Consider the following 17,542-nt stretch of genomic DNA (forward strand, 5'->3'; position numbering starts at 1 on the left):
GGATTATCCCATCCCAAGTGGAGAATCCAGCACTTGCTCTTGTTAAATTTCATAATGTTGGTGATTGCCCAGCTGTCTATCCAGGTCTCTCTGTAAGGCCTCTCTACCCTCCAGGGACTCTGCAGCTCCTCCTAGTTTATTATCATCAGCAAACTTAAATTTGCACTTGATTCCTGCATCCAGATCATTTATAAAACCATTGAAGAACACTCACCCTAAAATTGAGCTCTGGGGAACCCCACTGGAGGCTGGCCACCAGCCTGATGTAACTGCGTTTACTGTAACTATCTAAGCCACTTCTAACTCCTCCTTCAGCAGAAGTTTCTGGCGATATCACTGTTTCCCCCCCAATTGATTCTAGTGACATGTTACATGAGAATAGTGTGTATACAAGGGCAAGCTTGCTGCTGTTGGCACAGCATTTGGGGTTTTTCTAAGACAACGGGAGGGGCTTTGGGGAATGTTCTGGAGTTGGGGCAGACTATAGACTGTTTCAGTGTTGGGGCTTGTTCAGGGGATCATTGGGAGCTTTGTAGAGGATTTATGAATGGTTTCAGAACTTTTAGGGGCTGCTTGAGGGGGAGAAGTATGTGAGGTGGAAGGAGGGAGGTTGCCTCAGGGGGTCTGGGGTGGGGGAGCACCCAGAGGGATGCTGAGTGCATATGGGTCCCGTGGGCAGAGGACACGTGGGACCCAGTGCTGCAGGCATGCTTGTGTGGGGCGAGCAGCGCTGGGGAAGGCTCCAGGGAAGCTTTAGCTGGTTAGGGAGGCACTCGTGGTTCATGCGGGGGAGGCCTCCAGGTATCTGGAGTGTGGAGGGGGGCATCTGGTTTTGCCTGTCTTCCTGCTTGTCCAGTAGTGCCTCCCTGGTTAACTCTCTTAGCATTGCATCTATCGTGCGTGATACAAAATGTTCATACATCTGTTCCACTGGGCAGTTTGAACCCTCCTGGCGACTTGCCAGCAGCCTAGGGTAGAAATGCCGCAATTGCAGTATGGCCCCACGCCAGGGCTCGGCCTGCCCCCCCCCCCCCCCCCCTCCCCCCAGCTGCGAAGTAGTATTGCTTTTGGAGGAGGGGCTGTGGAACATGAAGTTTTACATAAAACCGAAGAAAAATAAACCTACGGTACAAGTAAGTACCAAAATCCATGTAGCAGTTGTGCTATTTATCTACAATAGTCAACAATACAAAGAAATTAGATATAAAGGGTTTCTTGGACAAAAGCTTACTTTGGAACATCTATTCCCTTAGCATAAGAGGGATCAAATACACAGTAAGTGTAAAGCTTTCCAGCTTTCAAGAGACTGTAAGACTGAAGAAAAAAACCACTATCATGTTTGTCCTCCAGAACAGATATCTGAATAAAACTTAGGAAAAAACTTCAAAGAAAAAAAAATTATATTCCACCACCAAGCATGTATGCTATAGGGAGCAGTGGGATAAAAAAAAAAGAATGCAGCAGATACAGGTAACATAAGGAAAGATTTAAAGTATGTTTTGAAGTCTGGGAAAAGTGAGGTCAGTTTGCAGATACTATCTAAGGAAACAGAGGCAGGGCAGGGGGGGAATCTCAGATGGGATCACTTTGGATTCATGGTACTGCACAGTAATGTAGAACAATGTTCCTGAAGATGGAAAACAAGCTCTCTCCCCAGAGAGCACCCTGAAGCCTGAACATCTTCAGGAAATATTTATACCCCTGGGTCTTCCCCCCAGAGCTCTGATGTCATTAGTTGGTATTTCTCTGAGGGAGAGGGAGGCTCTCATGAAGATACTTCATGCTCCCATGCTCTGAGAAGTCAGAAACAACATGATTGTCCCCCCTCAGCAACCACTTTGTAGTTAAGAGTCCTTCAATTCCCACTGGTCCACGTGCATGAATACGAGACGTGCTAATTCCCACTTCAGCACCTGCAAAAAATAGGCAATGTAGTTAATCCTCAGAAGATGTTCCCTTCATACTAAGCAGTTTTGCACCTTGACGTAAAAACAGCTGCCTGCTTTTCAGTGACCTGCCTTTCTCTGCTCCTCTCCAAATGCTGGAAGTTATGTCTACTTGATTCAAAAGTTAGAGGAGCTTAACTACTACATTATAAATTGTAATGTTTATACTTCTGGCTGCTACAGTTACTTTTAAAGAGAAAGGTGCAAGAGAGATAGGTATCTATTACATGGATCTTAAACTTGTTTCCTGAGGGTTTAATCCTTTTTGAAAGGAAAAAACCCTAAGCTAAATTAGTCCAGATGGTGATCTTATGTCCTTTTTTACCATATTGAGGAGATATTGCAAGTCCCTATCTAGAATTTTTTAATCACATGGAACACCAAATGTTTCCACTGACACAGTAATAGCCTGCTATGTCAATTTGTGAATTTCTACCTCAGGACAGAATGTTTCCCTTGTCTTCTGAAATTCACAGTAGGTGCACCTGTTTAATTAAGCAAGTGATAGTTCGGTTCCTGCCTTTCATTCCTCAACACTGCAGGGCTGGCACACTGGACAGCAGCTCAGTCTGCCCAGCAGGAACAAAGCGTGACATTCTTTACAGCATCATTAGAAAGACAATCAAAAGAAAAACTGTCACCAATTTATGATCCTGTGTTGCATTGTTCTATCATTACATGCATATAGCATACTTTATTCTGATCAAATAGACCTTCAAAGGATGCAGAATATCTTTGCTCCCTGATGCTAAATTAATCTATATAGTCTGTATAGCAGTATTAGCCAGTTCTGGCAGAAAAGAGATACTAAACTATCTGCTGTTTCACATGGATGAAGTGTCTAAGCTTCAACTTTTCCTGCGGCACCTTTCCTGAAAACCTAGTATTAGCCAGTAAGATCAGAGACTAACCAGGATTCACTGTCACACTTTTCACACAACAGAAAATCCTACAGTCACATCCCTGCAGCATTTTCTCTCTTACCAAGTCCAAATCTATAGCCATCAGAGAATCGGGTACTGGCATTCCAGAACACACAAGCACTGTCCACATGCTGGAGGAAGAACTCTGCTGTTTTCTCTGGGAAAGATGCAGAGAAAAAAATAAAATCCAGTACATACAGGATAATCATGCACTCCAATAAACACAACATAACACAGTGAACAGATATAACAACACAACTTTCACATGTAACCTTTATCTAAAACTAATTTTAATTACATTTACATTATATTTTAATTAATATTTAAACACCCTGCACTAACACATGCTCATTTTGTACCTTCTTCCCAGTATGTTTACCAAGGAGTCACAGCTGCAAATGTTACAAGAAGCTTGCAGAGATTAGAAGAAAGCAAAGAAATGTCTGATTCTAAATACATCCAGTCTAGAACCTGAAAACAGGGATAGTTGTGTGACTGGGGAGAAAGGACAGCTGCCTCAAACAACAGTTTTTTGCAGTCAAACTGAGACAGTTAAACTAGAGTCAACTCTGCAATAATCTCAAAATGAACTTGTTCCAGATAATGAAAAATCCTAAACTCAATTCGTATTGCAGGTAATATTTGGGAAATACAATGCAGAAATGCTACATGAAATCAGCTAACCAACCCAGTTTAACACAGAACATGCAAGCCATGAGCATGCTCAAGAAGAGTTAATGCAAGTCTTAGTCCTCTGGAGAGCTCCCTTGTCTGTAAGCTGTGAGCTTCAGGTCAGTCACCCCTAGCAACATTAAAGATCAGCTCCATTTCCAATACACTCCTTAGCAAATCACTGGTGCAGCAGGTGCCATGGCACTGGGTTATGGTACCAAATGCATGCCTTTTAGCAACAATAGTTTAAGCTCAGCAGCAGGTACAGGCACAGAAGCCTGCTTGAGTCACACACCGATTAACATGACCCTTACTGCAGCTGATCCTCGGGAGTTCCAGGCTTGGTTTGGCTTGAGAATCAGCCTTTGGCTGGGCACAGCTCTAGCTAGGTTTTGAACTGCCACAGTGTTCCAGCTGCATGCCGAACAGGTGCTAGGGATGGCAGCAACACAGAGCTGCATAAAGGAGCACAAGTTCACAACAAAGAGGCAAGAAACTGCAAATTGAGATAAATGTAGCTTTTATACTAGGGACATAGAATTGGGAAGTAAAGGACTGAAGAGATGGGGGGAAAACATCTGTGGTCCTTGTTTGCAAGACACAAAAATGACATCAGGAGACAAAGTGGGTAAAGTCTGATCTTCCATCTAATCCTTGTTCCCTCCAGTGAGGTACTCTAGAAGCTCACCTCATCAGCCTTCAGAGGCCTAAAGACATCACCAGGATTCAAGAGATGTTCCTGCAAAACCCTGTGATGTGTTAAGTCTACACAATACAGGAACACAAAGCAATTTCTCTGGCAAGGGCACATGTTGGCTTCCATCTGCCAATTGCTCAAGCAATTAACATCCTTAACATCCTGGAATAAGGGCCACACAGCATGTTTTCTCTGAGCTAAACAGGACTGTAGGCACATTTAGCTCATAGGCCTCCAGTTGGGTATGCCTACTACAGACCCAGTAGAAGAACAACTACTGAAATGTAACTAGTTACACCAATACCAAGAATTGGCAGTCAAACCAAAACAGCAGCTTAAGGAAGGAGACTGATCACTAACCATTCTCTGTGATGATAACATCTGTGTGAGAACTTCCATACTTGTGGATATGTTCAATAGCCTCTTGGACACTGTCCACCACCTCAATGCAGCACTCCAGGTCCCCATATTCTGTGCGGAGAGATTTCACTTCTGAAGGGCTGAATGTTAGGTAGGATGCAAACTTTGGGCCAGCATGGATCTTGACCTGCAATACCAGAAACATTTTGTGCTGCTGACCATACCAATGTCTTCCAGGTGAAAGTGTGGCTTCTTGTACTCTCTGTGGAATGGAGTTAATTTTCTTCATAGCAATCCTTGCGTTGCTATGTTTTGGACTTGTGACTGAAAGAGTGATGAAAATACACCAATGCTTTGGCTGTTAGCTAACAGAGCTTGCACAGCATCAAAGCTTTCCCTTTTTCCCCCAACTCTGTCCCTCTAGCAAGAAGGTTGGGAGTGTGCAGGAAGCTGAGAGGGGACACAACCATGATAGCTGACCCAAACTGACCAAAGGGATACCACTATGCACAGCAATACAAACTGAGGAAGGGGGGTCTTGAAGAAGGTAGGCATTGCTCAGACTACCTGGGCATTGGTCTGCTTCTGGCAGATGGTGAGTAATTAGCTTTGTCTCACTTTTGTGGGGGTTTGGGGGTTGGATTTTTTTCCCCCTTTCTTCTTCCTCTTTCCTTCACTTAGCAAACTATCTTTCAGCCTACAAAGTTCCTTGCTTTTGCTCCTCTTCTCCTCCCCTGTCCCACTTTAGGGTTGGAGGCTGGATGGTGCTTAGCTGCTGACTGGGGTTAATCCACAACATTGTGAATCAAATGTTCACTGCATGCAGTGTAAGAAAATAAAGCCTGCTAAGTTTTCCAGAGTGTAGATTGGTGAACTAACAACAAGGTATAACAGCTTATATGCTAGGCTGACTACCTACCATGACATGCCTCCTAGTTCAGGATGCATTTCAAATTATTTAAAGCAATCATCACTTAGAGGGAAAGTCATCAGGCAGGAGGACAGTACAACATCAGTACTGGGAAAACAGCTAAAACACTGTGGCCAGCCCATATTTTAAGAAAGCAACTGCAGTGTAGAGAGTAACTACAGGAATGCTTCCAAGTTTGCACCTACAAAAGACTTCAAATCTCAAACAGCTTTTACCCTCTGATTTTGTAAACTGACACCAGCCCTCTATGAAGCACGTGTTTTGGACACAAAGGAGTCACTGGGTCCAAAACAAGAATATTCACACAGCTATTTTTCATTCATTATAAAAAAGACCTAACGCATTATCAAGCTCTGAGTTTAATCATAGCAGCCAAGACACCTAAACAATGAGAGAGAATTCAGAGCTGATACAGCAGAGAAATCCCCATGCAAATGAAATACATGAAATTTTAACAAGGCAAACATAAATGGAAAATAGGGCACATGTCTTCAGATTTTGACATTTGAAGGCTTTTAAGAAGGTGTCTGTAAAACGGCATTTTCTTTTGCAACTATAAATTACTTTAATTGCATAATCCTGCCCAATATTTGCATGTTTCTTGTTGTCAGGTCAGATTAGAAGGAGATAACATCCTCTCTACTATATTAGGAGCTGGGTGGGTGGTAATGGAAATGCACTAGTCCTCGCTCACGTTCCTCCCGTCCAAAATCCAAAGATCTACCCTTTGCTCTACCCTTCCCAAGAACTACCAAAAAAGACATAAAAAAGAAAAATCCATTAAGTGAGGACTTGCTCCTGACTACCTACAAGATTCTATTACTATGACCCTTTCAACATCATCAAAACATATGTCCTCTCTATTTTATCTGCATTAATCACTGCCTGTACACACTATTTGCCAAATACATACTGCTTTGTGAAAATCCTTGATTTATGTGCAGTTCACACTGCTTCATGGATGTTTCTCTCCTGATGCATCTCTGCTACCTTTGCTGACAAAACATTACCCATGTCAAGGCAACTAATTAGTATACTGGCCTTTTGCTCTTTCTTTGACATACCAGGAGGGAAAGTGGGTGAGGATAAAGGGCATGCAAGATGAAAGGTTTAAAAAAAAAAAAAGTGTGGATCAGAAAGGAGAAAAACAGAAAGGGAATTCACTTGATTAAGAAGCTAAGTGAACAGATTCAAGAAGAGGCTTTGTCTGGGAGGTTAACAGCAATTAATTCGGAATTAAGAAGGGTAGAGAAAGGGTTGTGTATATGCTCTTCTAAGGCAGAAGATATTTTTTGCTATGTATAAGTATTCGTACCCCAGTAATGGCATGCAGCTGTCCTGAAGAAGCTGCTTTCAGGTAATTTCTATAGAAAAACTTGAGGTTGCGTGGAGAGGCAGAGAAAGTTCTCCATTTACGTGTACAAAGAGAAATATGGATAACTTAAGTGTTATGCCATCATAAAACTAAACGGGGCTATACCAGCCAGACCAAACGCTTCTAAAGTGTTAGGAAAAAACACAACCACAAAACAAAACACAAGTATGAGTGACTAACCTGTTCTACTCTCAACATGTCTATGATCTGATCAAACAACGGAGTTCTCAGCAAGTCTCGATGAATTAAGAGAGTTTCCAGAGCATTACAAGCAGCAGGATATTCACACTTCGAGTCTCTGACTGAGGTTTAAGAGCAGATAATTGGTTACATAACATTTACAACAAAGATTTTGAACAGCATATGAATTATCTATTACCATACCCATATCACATACTCCAAATACAAACTCCAATTACACCCATGAGATTCAAGTCACCCTCTCCCAGCTTACTTATTCGTGTGACCTTCTCAACGCTGGCATCTGTGTCCACATACACATGACAGATCCCTTCACTGTGTCCCATCACTGGGATTCCCTTAGCAGCTTTCTGAATATTCCTGACTAGCTGTGATGAACCACGTGGAATGATTAAATCTATCAGCTTATCCAAACGGCAGAGATCTTCTACTTCCTCTCTTGTGTTCACCTGTGGTAGTTGCAATACAAACAGTCTATGGTTCAAACTCTCAAGTTCTGCCCATATTTTTTACACATACCATAGCAAAGAAATTGTTGATTTAATTCTAGACACTTACTAGTTGCACTGCATCTTTGACTCCATGAATGGAGAGTGCTTCTTGTGTCAGATGATGAAGGATTTGATTGCTATGTGCTGCCTCTTTCCCTCCTTTAAGTAGTAAGCCATTTCCACTGGCTATGGCCAAAGCAGACACCTATCAGAAAAATATTTATTTCAAAACCACCCCTCCCCCTCTCCTAAAAAACCCTCACCCAATCCCCACCAAAACCAAACCAACCAAACAAAAAACCTCCCCAAAAAAACCAAACAAACCCCTCCCCAAAAATAAGAAGGCGAAAAGCAATCTGTCAGAATAACACTCACAAAATAAGAACAGGATTCTTAATCTTGTTGATTTACTTAATGTTAATCTATGGTTTTAAATTTATGGCACAAAAATATCCTTGAAAGTAACAGTACCTTTAAATCCAGAAATGAAATGTGTTAAGTGTTTCAGGAACAAACTTGAATTTTCAGGGTACTACTGCCAGAGGGAGACTGCAGCAGACAAGTTAGAAGAAACCCTGGATGTAGGCTCTGGTATGAATTGGGTAGCTCTGTGGGCAAGCACCCCAAGGAGAGTAATTTTACATGTAAGAACTCTTGTCCCTAACCGTTCTGGCCAAAAGCGGCTAATGAACTCTTCACATGAGCATGAAGAACATTTTCATTGTGCTTTCTAAAAGAGAAGTCATAAATAGACAACACTTGCAAGAGGTCTGGGAAAAAACCCATTCTAGACAATAGGCCTAGCATCGCCTGTATCCCTTTGCTTTCATCTTTATAACCAGAAGGAAGTGACTGATATTGTTGCCTTTCTGTTTAAGGCATCAGATTTCACCCACTGGAGTCCAGCAACGTAACTAGACCGTATTTCAAAAACATGCTGCAAACCAGCCACTGCTTTTTGGAGGTTAGATAAAAAATTACTTCTGCTGTTGAAAATATACCCAATTTGTTTTATCTCCAGACACTAGCTCTTACTGGTGTTTTCCCACCAAACTGAAAGCTTCCTTAACAGAGGGGTGGTGGCAGGTTTTTTATTGTTTATTTCAGTTTTTTGTTCTTTTCTGCTTAGGAGTGCATCAGACATGATAAAGCTCTCTTCCCAGACATTTTAATTTTGTATCCCTTTTTGTCTTCCTCACCCCAATGCCATTCACAATGGCCTCAAAATTTGTCTTATCTATTTGAAAAAAAATATAGCACTCCTGTAAAAACAAAATCACCTCCCCTCCAGAACCCTTTAGAACAAACAAATTAAGCACTTGAAGTTATTTTACTGTACCTCCTGGGAAAGATCATACATATCATTACCATAATCCATATGTATCATCACCAAACCTGCACTCATTAGTGTATCAATTGCATGCTGTTGAGATGTGGACCACACAATTATCTAGGCTCACACCTAACAAGCAGTTAGCTTAGTGGGTCACACTTTAGATGCCAGTTCATACAGGATAATGTTAAACCTATCAGATACATCTCCCCAGTCACCTCCTTTCCCCTTCTAGTATCAAGCAGATAACAACGTTTGATATTCTATCTCTTCCTGCTGTCAGCAATTTGAAAGCAATACTGAAAAATAAGAAATGGTTCAGAAAAATACACTCAAGTGTAATAGTCTAGGTAGCCTGCCTTATATAGAAGTTGTGTGTCTTTAATAAAACTAGACACTAAGCAGCAGTCTGTATTTTGAAAGTATCTTGCAAGTTATCTGCCTCTCCAAAGGTCAGTATCACAAGGGAAAGCTAAACAAATATGCTTATTTAAATAAAGGACTCTGCTCTGCAGGCAGAAAAGTTATGAACTGATTTGAAAAACTGAAAATAAAAAGAATTTAAGAATTAAGACAAAAAAATTAAAAAGCTTTGTGATTAAAAGGAGAACAAAAGGAGTTTCAAAACAGTTCAGTTCCTTCAAAGAATAGTAGAGCATGGCTATACTTCAGAGAAGCAATTGGATTTGGTGGAACCTGTAGGAAGCAGTTTGTGGAAGATGCTGCCAATTTGGCCTTGTAAGTATTAGAGGCAAGCATACTATTTGTATATGCTCATTAGAAACTTATTATATCTTAAATGGTAAGCTGCAATTGTTTCACCTTTCTTGAGACCTGCAACTCAAGACTGAACTCTTGAGCACCGACCTAACTCTGCATAAGCTATCTTCAGGGAGCAAATTGAGCACATACTCTTCCAGGGCAAAGTAAAATTTCCCCTATAACTGCTTACCCAAACAAGCATGAGGCGCAGTAATAATCTAAGAGGGGGGAACCGCTCCTCTACATTCAGAGACCATCCCATTACTAGCTACAGCACGGGACAGAAACCATGCAGTTAAAATGCAGAGGTATCAAAGATGATTCTCTGAAGTTGCAAGAAAAGCAACTACCAAGACAAGCTATTCCAAGTCTGTAAAACAATGCAGGGAGGAAAAAGCCAGCAAGAGTCAGTCTGGTGTAAGTTTTAAGATAAGATAAAGGGGAAGAGAAAGAGGGAGACATCAGCTACACAAGGCAAGACACCAGGGTTGAAGTCCAGGAAGACAGACTAGAATTCAACAAGGAAATACACTGGTTATCTATGAAGAGCAGAGCTAGCAGCAAACTAAAAATAGCACAGAAGAGAGGGTAGTGCATTTTAGGTTCACAGGAACTTTGCCTAGAACATACTCCCTATCAATATGAAATGGGGCCAGCTCACAAAATTCAGGCATGAAGTACCAAGCTGTCCACTGGTTGAGTTTCACTTCCTTTAAAAGTGCCTGTATCCATCACTTACAATACACTATTCGAGATTTTCACTAGCCTTTCCAGCAACTTCACTACTTAAGAACTCAGAACACCATTCTTCCTCACACCCATTTCATTACAACTGAGGAAAAGCTATCACTGCACCTCACTGCACACAAGCAGTATCAGTACACAACAGACCACTCAAAGCCTGGAACTTCTGAGCTTAACCTTTCCTAAATTTTTTTTTCATCAGGTATTCCTAACAGTTACAATTAATACTAGCGTCTGAATTAAACAGTTCCTGTTTAATCCCAACCTGCCGTTTAACCTGTATGCAGTGTGGACAGATAAAACAAGTGCTCATTGGTAGGAGCCTCCTGAGCTGCAAGTTGGGCACTGAACATGTAAGACACACAGGAACGGCACCATCTGAATATAACAGATGATCTATATCTGATATAGATCTTACATGATATATAAGATGACTGTAACTTCTTCTATATGTCAGGTTAAAAAAAAAAAGGAACAAAAAAAAAAAAAGAACAAAAAACCAGGCCTGAATAACTCTGAATACTGCAGAAGCAAGTCCCGAGAACCTCTCTGCAGGAAAAACAGGGATGCCAACAAAAATCAGTTTTAGAGAATCCAAGAAAAAGTCTTTTGAGACAAGACTTCTTGCAGCCTCCCAATTGCTCACTAACAGAAATACCCTTTCTTTTGTAATCAAGAATTCCCAACAGTGTAATCTGCCCTACTTACATACCTGTGGAAGACAGTCAGGACGGGACTCAAAGATGACAAGAAGGACACCAATAGGCACTGTCACCTGCTCCAAATCCAGGTCTTTTGCTATTCGTGTTCGCCTAATTACACGGCCAACACTGTCCTGTGAGGATGCTGCAATCTGACGCAGACCAATAGCCAAGCTGTTCAGCTTTGATGTAGACAGACTTAGACGTTTCAACAACGGAAGTGCCAATCTCCCTAGAAGAAAGAAAAAATTGTCCTTGAGATAGATTGGTTTGTCTAGCCTCAAGCAAAAGCAACACGTGGTGAGCCTAAGCAAAATTCAGGTACTTCCTACACCCTAGGCAAGAAACCTTCTCGAGATTAAAAGCACACAGCATTAAGTTTGGTAGCTACAATAAAACCACTCAAATGTGATAATGATGTCACCCACCACCACATTTCCACTTACTACAGTTTAAGTGATTTATACATGATGCAACATCAACATCCACGAAGAAAAGGTTTGTCCTATTTCAAGTACTGCTGTATGTCTGAACGTCTTACAAATTTTTACCCTTGCAATATTTCTGGAATGTTTCAGGCAATAATTTCATCTTTCTATTTTAGAGACAGAAATCCCAAAACACAGACACATGCACAGCATTTCTGTTCAGACTTGGCAAGAACTGCCTGAATTTTCTAGTCTGAACATGGTCAGACAGAAAGTTAACCCAGCAATGTTCCCTTAAGTACTCTGGTCAGTAAAAAACAGTCTCCTGGTGTCTTCCACAAAGTTATTACAATTCATGATGTGTCACTTTCATACATTTGCTATCCCAACATGTACACATTCCAATTCCAACTCCCAATGAATGCATCAGTGCAACACAGAAGAATGGGTTTAATCCAAGCCACCTAAAGAGAACCTTCCTTAATCAGAAGGGGACATGTTTCTTTTTGGAGAGCATCAGCTTAAGCATAGAGATTACAGTCTTCCCGCTCAGGAGCCAGACATTATCCAACTAGCCAAGAAAACATTCACTTTACGCATGACAATAACAGAGATGATGTTTGTTATATTCTGTTTCTAAAGTGAGCCTCCTTTGGCAAGACAGAGAATTATTTTATTTTTATTATTTTGTTTTACAATGCACTAAGTGTTTTGCAAGGCCTCAGTATCTTCTCTAGTGAAGGCATCTGTTTTATGTAACTAAGGAAGCTGCAACTGTTTACACTGACAAGCTCTCAAGGTCCTGTGTTCACTAATCTGTGACAGCCATACTACCCACCTCAAGTGACAGAAGATACTAGTTCTGTTTATTTCCGTTAAGGCCCAGAGAGGTTCAAGACAATAGGATTATCACGGAAGGACTTGAAAGATTACCTTTATTTTCAGCCTCTTCCAAGTCCTTTTTGTTTGCCAAAATAATTTCTTCTCTCTGGTCAGTTAGTAAGTCCGCAAGACGATAAATAATATCTGCTCTCTGAAAAAGAAAGTAGTTTCTGAACTGACTTCTTACACAAAGACCATGCTATTTGACATCTAGTCCCCTTCAGTCCATTTATGTTGACCACATCCTCTCACTGTCTTGACTCCTTGAATACTTGGGGCCAGCTGATTCTTCTAGCCTGCATCACATTGAAATAGAAGGCTGAACACTGCTTAAACCTTTACTTAGCTTATTATCTTGTTTTCCATGCCCAATATTCTTCATGAAACTCACAGTGTTCTTCCTTTAAGACCACCTTGTCTTCTTCACAATAGATGCTATGTTTTACCTACACAGCTGCAGAGCAGCAATTGATTGTATACAGCTCCTCTTTTGCATACACTACACACAGGAGTAAATGGAGCAAGTTATTCCAGTCAATTCTTTGGCAGCTCTGATCACAATTAATTTCTGTGTGATATTCAACAAATTTGAATATTCAACAATATTCAAAACATAAGATTTTTATAAACCCTACATGAAACCATATGCGTCCAAAGGAGGGCAATGAAGCTGGTGAAGGGTCTAGAGAACAAGTCTTATAAGGAGTAGTTTGAGGGTACTGGGGGTGTTTAGCCTGGAGAAAAGGAGGCTCAGGGGAGACCTCAGCATTCTCTACAGCTCCCTGACAGGAGGTTGTAGGCAGGTGGGTGTTGGTCTCTTATCTCAAGTAACAAGCATATATAGGACAAGAGGGAACGGCCTCAAGTTGCACCGGGGGAGGTTTAGATATGCATGTAGATGTGGCACATAGGGACATGGGTTAGTGGTGGACTTGGCAGTGCTGGGTTAACAGTTGGACTCAATGATCTTAAACGTCTTTTCTAACCTTAACGATTCTATGATTCTATATATTACTTCATAGCCTCAAGGTACATTATCTTTCTGCTTTTCTCATCTTAAAGTATGCTACAACCCAAACGATGGATCCGGCACATGAAGAATAGATTCTTGTCTCACAGGGCCCATTTGTGTTATAACACCATGTTGTAAAACTTGCTATACATTTCACAAGCTTAACAAGTGAGGCCATATTGTTCTGTCACCTGCTCAGGCTGTAGAGCTGCCAGGGTCCTGCCACCAGCTCGAGCCATTTCACCCTGCTGCTCTACTGTAGGACCTGCAAAAAAACCCAAAAATATGCTATGCAGACAAAATAACAGCACATATGGAAGTGAACACTAGTCCTTCCATCTTCTGATTCTTTGCTCAAAGCAGGAAAGCAGGTACAGAGTCTTAAACAGACCTATTCAAGGAATCTGTTGTATGCTAAACCAGGAAAATCTGTACCTGACACAAAAATACTGCTATGGTCCCTAAATGTAAAGAGTCAGAGATTCTGTAAGGTCACCATGTCAGAGGCAAGTGTGTGCCATGTATCAAAAAGACTTGACAAAGAGCAAAAGAACACCAGGACAGCTAAGTCTCAGGGCATGACAGGCTACTGAAGGAAGGGAGGCAAACTTAAAAAAGTTTAAGTATCCAGTGGAGGAGAACAGAAAGGATTACAAAATAGGATGGGAATGTGCAAACAATAACTGAAGCCAAAACCCAATCTGAGTAACAGCTCGCAGAAAAAGTGCTTTCCTTCTCCCTGTATGCATTTTAGAATGGTTACTATAAAAGAAAGATGGGGTTTGTTTTCTTTTTATCTGGCAGGACCTCAAAGAATTTGGCTCAAACTGAAATGATATGGAACAGGTTACTTTTGCTTCTATTTCAAAACTAGTCACCAGGTTCAGGTAGCATTTCCCCAAAGAATTCACAAATAGCTCAAGGATAAACTAAGTTGTGATTTTTAACTCCTGAAATTGCCTGTAAAACAGGTGACTTGAAAGTGATAAATATGACTATTTAACAAGGGTCCCATGGAAATTGCCAGAGCAGGAATTCCATGTTAGAGAAAGTATCAAGAGGTATAGTGGGAAGTGTAAGAAAAGAACTTGTGGACACATGATAAATTAGACTTATTTAAGAAGTGTTAAAACAACTTTTTAAAGTGAAGTCATACTTTACAAAGTATGGTATGTTTTCATGTTCTTTGAGAAAAATAACATGTATGTAAGTAGATATATCTGGTTTTCAAAAGTTACTTCAATTTCCAAAGAGTGTTCTTTGGAAGATAGAAGACAGAGAGAGGATTGGAGTAAACACTTTGCCACAATAGCAGAAGAGTGCCAGTAAAGTTCCACAGGGACCTTCCCCATTCGCCATATTTGTAAGCGACTCAATGGTGTCACAAGATGAAAAGCTGCACTGCTGATACCAATTTATTATAGTGGAAACAACTGAAAAGTGTCACTATCACACTCTTTCCTAGAAAGCAGCTTTTCAGGAGGACCTGGGGGCCCTGGTAGACACCAAGTTGAATACACCCCAGCAGCATGTCCCTGCCACAAAGGTGGCTAACCATGCCCTGAGCTGCCAGCAGGCTGAGGGAGATGGTCCTCCCAGATCTCTACTTAGCACTGGTGAGGCCACACATAGACCACACAGTTCTGGGCTCCCCAATACCCGAGAGACATGGGACACTGTGGGAAGCGTCCAGCAAAGGGCCAACAAGATGATAAAGGGACTGGAGCATCTCTCATGTAAGGCAAGGCTCACATCTGAGACTGTTTAGCCTGGAAAAGAAGGCTCGGGGGGATCTCATCAGTACGTGCAAGTAACCTGAAGTGAGGGTGTAAGGAAGATGGAGACAGGCTCTTTTCAGTGGTGCCCAGTGCCAGGACAAGGGGCAATGGACCCAAACTGAAACATAGAACAGGCCTCCCATCAGGAAGCACTTTTGCACAGCGAGGATGATCAAGCACTGGCACAAGTTGCCCAGGGAGGTTATGGAGTCTCCATTCTGGCAGATATTCAAAAGCTGTCTGGACACAGTCTCGGGCAACCTGCTTGGGCAGTGGGTAGGACCAGGTGACATTGCCTCTTCCAACCTCAGCCATTCGGCTATTCTGTGATTTCCTCTGCAGCCAAATCACTAGGTCATGAAACAGCAAGCGTAATTCAAACCAGGTAAACATGAAGCAATGTAGAGGGGAAAAGGAAAAATCAGACCTTAGTATTGTAACAAATAACACTATGAAATCATCATTTCAATGAACATCAACATCTACTCCGCTCTCATGAGACCCCACCTGCAGTACTGCATCCAGCTCTGGGGCCCCCAGCATGAGGACATGGACCTGTTGGAATGAGTCCAGAGGAGGCCTCGAAGATAATCAGAGGGCTGGAGCCCCTCTCCTGTGGAAACAGGCAAGTTGGGGTTGTCAGCCTGCAGAAGAGATGGCTCTGGGGAGATCTCAGAGCAGCCTCCCAGCACCTAAAGGGGCCGGCAAGAAAGCTGGAGAGGCACTTTGTACATGGACATGTGGTGACAGGACAAGGGGGAATGGCTTTAAGCTGAAAGAGGGGAGATTTAGATTAGATATTAGGAAGAAATTCTTGACTGTGAGGGTGGCAAGACACCGGAACAGGCTGCCCAGAGAAGCTGTGGATGCCCCATCCCTGGAAGTGTTTAAGGCTGGTTTGGATGGAGCTTTCATCAACCTGGTCTACTGGAAGGTGTTCCAGCTCATGGCACTAGATCAATTTGGAACTAGATCAAATTTAAGGCCCCTTCCAACCCACACCATTTTGTGGTTCTATAAAAAGCAAATTAAATGTTTGGAATTATTAGAAAAGGCCTAGAGAATATAAGAGAAAACATCAATCTCATTAAAACTCAGTTTGTCCTGCCATCTCACACAAATTAAAGACACTTCATTTGCACCTTTATATGAAATTTTTATTTTTGTCCATCTCAAAAATGCCACAATAGAATGAAAACAGTTTCAAACAAGAGAAGCAGGGATGACCAAGTTTTTGAGATGGCTTCAGTACAAAATGTCTAAGACCAAACCTCTTCCACAGGGAAGAGAGATGATGAGGGGAAAGATGATGTCTCACATCTCAAAGTTGAACAGGGGTTTATCGCCCATATAGGTAAGTAGGGGCACCAAATGAAGCTCTCAGGAAGAAAATTCAAAATGTTCCCTATCCTCCCAAACCCAAATTAAAGCAAGCAGTTTTTTATATAGTTCTAGCTCCAGAACTTACACACAGTATCTAATAAAGGTTCCTGACTATTGTGACACAGAGCCCTATGGATACAAAGTCTTTACATATGTTCAAAGGCTGATTTAACAAATTCATACAAGAAATACACTGAGGATTATTATACACAAAGAAATCTGGTTGGCTTAATGCACGAGTCAGAAGTATTTGTCCTGTTCTGCTAAAGTCACAGATCTTTGGTCTAATTCCTACCTATTGTACCAGGAAGACTTCAGTTGTAGAAGAATTTTATGATAAGAAATGAAACTAAACACTATCTTAGTTCAGCAACACATCCTATGTCCACATTTTCACACCAAAACCTTCAATACTAGAAGATAACCCCTAAGACTGAAAATGGTAACAATTCTACTCGCTGCATTCTTCAAATGTAAGTCTGATGCAGCAGTTTATCATCTGGAGGGAACCACTGCATAGGATTCAACATTTTCTATTCTCTAGTTTAGCAAATACCTTTCAAAATCCATTTTTCAAGCACAGCGTGGTTTCCCAGTTATTTTACAGCTCTAGCCAAATTTTAACTCTAGCCTTTCAGGAAATCTGTACAACTCTCAATGTATATTATTACCTCTGTACTCACCTGCAGGTTTTACCTCTGAAAAAAAAGTTCCAACTTTTTTCCCTTCCACAATATCTGTGATGACATGACCTGAGATCTTTGGGTGGGTTCCATTTGCAATCACTACAGAGGTGCCTCCTTGGAGGGCCCACAGAGCTGCTTTCACCTACAGCAGAGGATAGAGCCAGTTCCAGGAAATTCACTTATTTGAATCACCACTCTCAACAAGAATTCTTGTTCCACTTTCATCCCCAGATAGAT

At 41.5% G+C, this 17,542-nt stretch overlaps 1 protein-coding gene across 9 annotated transcripts in view; it reads right to left on the minus strand.

Moving 5' to 3' along the window:
- Nucleotides 1-1,138: 1,138 nt before the first annotated feature.
- Nucleotides 1,139-17,542, minus strand: part of ALDH18A1 (aldehyde dehydrogenase 18 family member A1) — a 38,693-nt gene continuing 22,289 nt past the window's right edge. For 7 of the 9 annotated variants that reach the window (XM_080401919.1, XM_080401918.1, XM_080401924.1 and 4 more), the window contains 10 exons: nucleotides 17,303-17,447; nucleotides 13,650-13,723; nucleotides 12,498-12,597; nucleotides 11,148-11,368; nucleotides 7,664-7,801; nucleotides 7,359-7,554; nucleotides 7,085-7,206; nucleotides 4,599-4,785; nucleotides 2,931-3,026; nucleotides 1,139-1,913 (listed from right to left, as the gene is read on the minus strand). In XM_080401919.1, the coding sequence (XP_080258045.1) occupies nucleotides 1,732-1,913; nucleotides 2,931-3,026; nucleotides 4,599-4,785; nucleotides 7,085-7,206; nucleotides 7,359-7,554; nucleotides 7,664-7,801; nucleotides 11,148-11,368; nucleotides 12,498-12,597; nucleotides 13,650-13,723; nucleotides 17,303-17,447 (1,461 nt within the window). In that variant the 3' untranslated portion in view covers nucleotides 1,139-1,731. The remainder of the gene's footprint in view (nucleotides 1,914-2,930; nucleotides 3,027-4,598; nucleotides 4,786-7,084; nucleotides 7,207-7,358; nucleotides 7,555-7,663; nucleotides 7,802-11,147; nucleotides 11,369-12,497; nucleotides 12,598-13,649; nucleotides 13,724-17,302; nucleotides 17,448-17,542) is intronic. The other 2 variants (XM_080401921.1, XM_080401925.1) reach the window with 2 other exon arrangements.

Source organism: Falco punctatus (assembly GCF_963210335.1).
Source record: "Falco punctatus genome assembly, chromosome: 9".
Lineage (NCBI taxonomy): Eukaryota > Metazoa > Chordata > Aves > Falconiformes > Falconidae > Falco > Falco punctatus.